This window comes from Aptenodytes forsteri, unplaced genomic scaffold, assembly GCF_000699145.1.
Source record: "Aptenodytes forsteri isolate BGI_AS27 unplaced genomic scaffold, ASM69914v1 Scaffold79, whole genome shotgun sequence".
NCBI classification, from domain to species: domain Eukaryota; kingdom Metazoa; phylum Chordata; class Aves; order Sphenisciformes; family Spheniscidae; genus Aptenodytes; species Aptenodytes forsteri.
In genome coordinates this window covers 2,881,223-2,887,222 of record NW_008794776.1, presented here as the reverse complement: position 1 = coordinate 2,887,222, position 6,000 = coordinate 2,881,223, and the positions used below count along the sequence as shown (strand labels likewise).

The following is a 6,000-nucleotide window of genomic DNA, read 5'->3' as shown; positions in this document are numbered from 1 at the left end:
CCCCATCCCTGGAGGTATTTAAAAGACGTGTAGATGAGGCGCTTAGGGACATGGTTTAGTGGGCATGGTGGTGTTGGGTCGATGGTTGTACTCGATGATCTTAGAGGTCTTTTCCAACCTTAATAATTCTATGATTCTAGGTCTTTCAGTCACCATTCAACTTCCATGTTCTCAGTAAATGAACCTTGAAACACACAGTTAATGTTGGCAACTCAGTGTGAGAGGAATTACTTGGGTTGGAAACGTGTTGTTATCCCAGAAGATGAGTCATACGTATGGAAGTTGGTTTCCTCTGATTGCCTGAAACGTGTCAGTTCGGAGGGACTTGGGCATCATTTTATGCTCGCAGGCAGAAATAGTTTGCTCCCACAGTAAGGCACTTTAAGAACTCTGCTTGATAAATGCTATATAGATGCATGTAGTTATTTTTCTGGCATAATTTCATAGTTAGATGTGGAAAGAAATGGGTTGTTTGCTACTGTTAAAATGGGTCATTAAATACAGTTTGGAGGATGAAAAGAGGAGGAGAATCAACCAGTATCAGGGGCAGCCACTGACTCACCTCTCTCATCTGTTTCGTGCAGTAAAACTTTCCTTGTTCTTTCATCCTTCGTTGTATTTCAGAGACTTCTTGTGATTAGAGGCAGACAGGCAATGGTTTTCTGAATCACACGTGCCTTTCAATTCTGTGTCCAGCAGGGAGAAGGTGGTGCTAAACCTCCCCATCCTCTTGATTCAGACACAAGTCTTGAGTCTTCATCTAAATCTCACATGACTGCTCTTAACTACTGGGATCTTGGCTGGTTTCAGGTGCGCGTGCTTGGTTGTACTACTGGAAGTCTTTCATTTTGTGTAAGATTAAGTAATCATTGGGCTGGAAAGGGAGAGGACAAGAGCCTCACTCTGTACTTAGCAGTGCACTGAAAGGGGGTGGGGATGCAGAGTCATGTCCATGCTCCACTGAACAGCAACTAATCCGTATGAAGTGAAACAGGAGACCTTGTCTGGCCTGAAAAGAAATGACCCATAGTCGAGCAGCCATGGCATTTATCTGGGATATGGAGAAATGGTGGCGTGATGATGTACGCCTGGTGATACACGACGATCTAACTGCCTCCTCGCCCATACGCTGTGCATCCAGTTCTCTTTCTCTGGGATTGGAAATCCCATCCCTACCCTGGGAAACATCCCCCACCGGGGTTAAAAGTTACGTATTCCCAGAAAAAACAAGTCATCTGGGGTAGATTAGCATCTTCATAGGAAGCAAAATTTCCTTGATTATTTCCTGGCTGTTTCCTTCCTTCCGACTCTTCAGCAGATTTTGCCTCTTTAAAGAGCAAAATGGGGCTGAGGGGTAGGGGAAAGAAGCGACTGAACGTAAATGTAAAGCAATCTAGACGACCGCAGATGGGGCGGTCGCACCACAGTGCAAATTCACGCTGACTGCTGAGCACCAAAGATCCTGGCTGACAGGGTGAGCATTGTCTGGCCTGAGGCTGCTGCTGCCTGTTTTTGTTGTGTTTTCTTCAAAGCCAGGTGTCTGAGTTCCCTGTGGATTTCATCTGGGGAGAATTTATCGCTGATAAATAACTGTTTGTGTTGAATTTATAGATGAGCTAAACTGTTTCCTTTAATGTTGCAGTTTAGTACCTTTTCCTTTTCAGGTTTGCATGAACACTGGCATTTGAAGGAAATAAATCTGTTGCTCAGATAATGTATTTGCCCTTGGTACCAACATATATAAATAAAAATTACAAGGTCATTAGCCATATCAAGAGAAAGAAAAATGTGCTGTGCACTAAATAGCTGACTTCCAGGATGGGTTGGGCAAATAGCGGTATACTAAAATGTACTGCTCATTTCCTCTTCTGATCATGAAAATCAGTTTATTCCTTTCTTTTTTGTAGCACTTCCCCTTTGCACTGGAAACCCTCAGCATATGTCAGTCCAACTTTGAGCAGTGTGTCTTTCAGTGTATTTTATTTATCAAATGCAAATTCTAGTGGCCAGTGATTTACTACAAAGGGCAGCAAATAAATATTACCATTAAAAAAAAAAAAAAAAAAGCCAAACTGGAGGAGATTGCTTGGGAAGTGGCAGATAAAATAATTTATCTTTGTCCCTGAGAAGGCAGGTTAGGTGGAGAGAACTGCCCCAGTATTGTTCTGGAGTGTATCTTGTCTGGAAACGAGCTCTTATGCTCAGTAAAAGGCAGCCTTGGGAAGCAATGGATTATTGCTTATATTTTAATATCTTTTATTTATTTCAGCTAGGTATAGTACTAGGTGCAGACCTGAGGGAACTGAAATGCGTAAGCTTTGCTCGCCCTGCATCATTCCTAATCTCGCTGATTCAAAGAGAGAAGTCCTCTTTGTTTCCCACCATGGAGTTCAGACAATAATCAACAGGAAAAAATGTCATGGTATGGGTACGGTGGTGTCTGGGAAGGCTGGGTGATACAGTCTCCAGTCAGCCCCGTCTTCATCAACTCAGGGGTAGAGAGATAAGTGGTCGTTTATTGCTTCTTATGTGACCAGGCTGCAGGTAAACGTATACAGAATAGTTGCACCAGAGGTTTCTCCTTTCCTCTCCGCCTGCCCGGTAAGCGGCTGAGAGGTTGTAGGAGCACTGGGTGAGAAATGCATTTGCTGTGCTCACATCCACTACCAAGTGTGGCAGTAACCTCTGTTGTTAAATAAAGGCACATTTTGGTTAATGGCCAGATTTACCAAGGCATCCTGTGCTAAGACTTGTGTCTTATTCTTGGCTAAAATTTCCATGGGACGTCCTGTACCAGGTAAGTCAATGCTTGTTTCTTACTGAAGGTAGGGCAAAGCATGTTTGTGAAGGGAGAATTGCTGTGCTGAAAATCAGTGAAGCCTGCAGGGGCTAGAATAGAAAAAGAAAAGAATAATTGACTGACTCACAATCAAAGTCTGTTTCCATAATGAGAAAATCAGTGTGTTTCCGTGCTTCTTTTTTCTGTTGGTATTGTGCATGCAGATAATTTGTTTCCTTTCCCAAAGGTAATGTTCAGATCCCTACATAAAAGGCTCTGGTGTTGAATAGGTCATCTGAGAGACTTATGTATGCTAAACGTGTATCAGATTTTTCTGGCAGTGACATTTAAGCTACTAAAAGTTTGTTGATTTGGAGAGCTGATATGGTAACCCCCGCATATACAGCACCAGACACAGCCAACTGACTTTTACTGAAGTTTCAGTAACAAGCTCTAGGTTAAATTAGTCCCTATGATAGAGGTTACCACCTTATAATTTGTCTTCTGCCTAATGGTTCCAAGAACAGTGACATTATGGGGAAGGACTTGGATATTTATGGCACCTAAACTTATCTACCTAACACAGCCAGCTGCATTCACCTCGGACTCATCTATAGTCAATGTGAAGAGAGAGGGGTTTCACCCCCAGAGCAGGTCAATGGGGCGATGGTTCTGAATCGGTCGATAGTGCCCATCTCCACCTAGGGAACACTCTACGTACAGCATCTGAAAAGAAGAAGTTGCACCACCTTAAAAAGAAAAAAAAAAAAAAGAAAAAAGAAAAATCACGTTAATTGTTTTTCCTCCAACTCTCCCAGGTCTGGCAGTGCGGAGGAAGCATGGAGGTCTTACCCTGCTCTCGCGTGGCACATATTGAACGCACAAAGAAACCCTACAACAATGACATTGATTACTATGCAAAGCGCAACGCCCTGCGAGCCGCTGAGGTCTGGATGGATGACTTCAAGTCGCATGTTTACATGGCGTGGAACATCCCCATGGCAGTAAGTATGGGTCACGCTCTCTCCTGAACATAAACGTGGATGGCTGTTCCTACTTAGCTCTTTGAGGGGAAGGATGTTACTACAGTTGTGTGAAGTGGGCTAAGCGTAGGGGGAAGAATGCTTTCATGCTGGTGCGTGCTCAGTACGCAGAGTTCTGCCATATAAACTTGCTTCCTTGGTGTAAGTTTTGGTGTGTGCTCAGGAGCGGTGACACAGATTTATAATTTAACTAGAGCACGATGTTTCAGGTTTATGTGCTTCCTCAGAAGAAGTTGTTAATTTGGGATGCCATTAAACTTTGAGGTGTTCATATGCTACAGTGGTGAGGACTACAGAAATGTCCATAAATAAATATCATCATTCATCGTGAGACTCAGTAGACCTCACCAGCATAAAAACAAAGTATGTGATAAAAGAATCGCACATTAACTAGCTTTATTGTCTACAGACTGAGAGTTGCAATGTGGCTGCATTCTGTTTCTTACTGTGCATACGAATTGTAGGTGGCATGTGGGGACCTCTAGGAATCCATGTAGTATAAATATTAGATGAACTGTAGGTTCAATTTATCACTTTATTCTGTAAGTATATCGCATGCTAATCTCCACCGAGCATAACTCTTTGCAAAAAGAGGTATATGTTATATCCCGGTCAGGTGGAAGCCGACTGCTGCTGTATCCTTTAGTGGTATTTGCATCCAAATTATTCATGTGAAGGGGCACAGGGGGAGCAGCTGAGGGGAAGCATATTCCATTCTGTAGGTAATGATGGTTTAGTTAACACTTATATGAGGGGTTTGTTCAAAGCTGATTGAAGTAAATGGAAACAGGAATGTTCCTATCAGAACAGGAAAATAAGCCAACCCAGCAGTGTCTTTGTGAATATTCAGTTATGACCTAGAGTCCGTCAAAGTCACGGGAGTCTTCTTGTCAAAGACTTCATCGGATTGAGTCTGTGTCCTAAATACCTACTGGTACTTTGGTACCTAGGTAGTGTATCAAAAGTCATTTTTGTTCATTCCTGTTGTAGTTTTGAAAATACATACACCTAAAGGAGCAATGTTTCATTCTTCTCCATGTGATGTCTGATTATGTCAGAGGTTCACACATGTCTGAATGTCACTTGCTGCTGTTCAGTATTGAACATTGTGCAATGCTGAAAGTTAGGTCTCTGTGAAGATGTGTTTTGGTGACTTCTTTTGGCATGAGAGGTAATTGCAGAGAATTTTTTGCCTTAACAAGGCAATACTGCATAACTTCTTTCCCACACAAGATTTCCGTGGTAGTAGGAAGAAGACAAAGCAGCATCCATCTAAGTTTTTAGGGGCATTTTGTCCCTGTCTGCAACCATTTGATAAAATGGTAAGTTTCAAATAGAGGAAAAAGAAGTAACCTTGGTAAATTTGTTTGCTTGATGCCTTCTGCAAATGAATTCTGAGAAAAGACAAGGCATTTAAATAAGCATTTACACCAAAATATGATTTCCTTTAATCTCTCTGAGATTACTTATGGATGTAGTTTTCTGCACTGAGCTATACAGCAGTGCTTTAAAAAAAAAAAAAAAAAGGCACATCTACATTAAGAGACATAAAATCAGCATAAGTACTGAACATTAAAATTTTCTTTCCATAAAATAAATTGATTGATAAAATGTGCATCATAAAAATAACCCCATTAGCTCTCCGGAAAAGGAAGCTAGTGTTAGTGTTCACAGAGTTATTCCACTGTAGTAGTCAATCTAGATGACTAAGAAGTACTGTACTGTTATAAGGCGTAAGAAAACACTTCAGCAGGAGAACTAGAAACCTTACTGCCTGGTTAAAAAGAATATGTCCACATGCTAAATTCTGCGGACATCTCATTCTTGTACCATCACGCTGTAACCCGCACGTGGTGACTGCAGCTAATTCAGAAGTAAGCACAGCATGTCAGGGAGACCTTCTTGCAGCCTGTCAGTACTTCAAGGGGGCTTATAAAAAAGGTGGGGACAAACTTTTTAGCAAGGCCTGTTGCGACAGGACAAGGGGGAATGGCTTTAAACTAAAGGGGGTAGATTTAGACTAGATACAAGGAAGAAATTTTTTATGCTGAGGGTGGTGAGGCACTGGCCCAGGTTGCCCAGAGAGGTGGTGGATGCCCCATCCCTGGAAACATTCAAGCTGAGGTTGGACGGGGCCCTGAGCAACCTGGTCTAGTTGAAGATGTCCCTGCCCATGGC

The 6,000-nt window shown here is 42.2% G+C and overlaps 1 protein-coding gene across 1 annotated transcript in view; it reads left to right on the top strand.

Annotated features, from left to right (window-relative positions):
- Window positions 1–6,000, top strand: part of GALNT9 (polypeptide N-acetylgalactosaminyltransferase 9) — a gene marked incomplete at its 5' end in the record, with an annotated part of 156,020 nt that overhangs the window by 136,008 nt on the left and 14,012 nt on the right. The window contains one exon of the mRNA XM_009274336.1: window positions 3,598–3,783. Within this exon, the coding sequence (XP_009272611.1) occupies window positions 3,598–3,783 (186 nt within the window). The remainder of the gene's footprint in view (window positions 1–3,597; window positions 3,784–6,000) is intronic.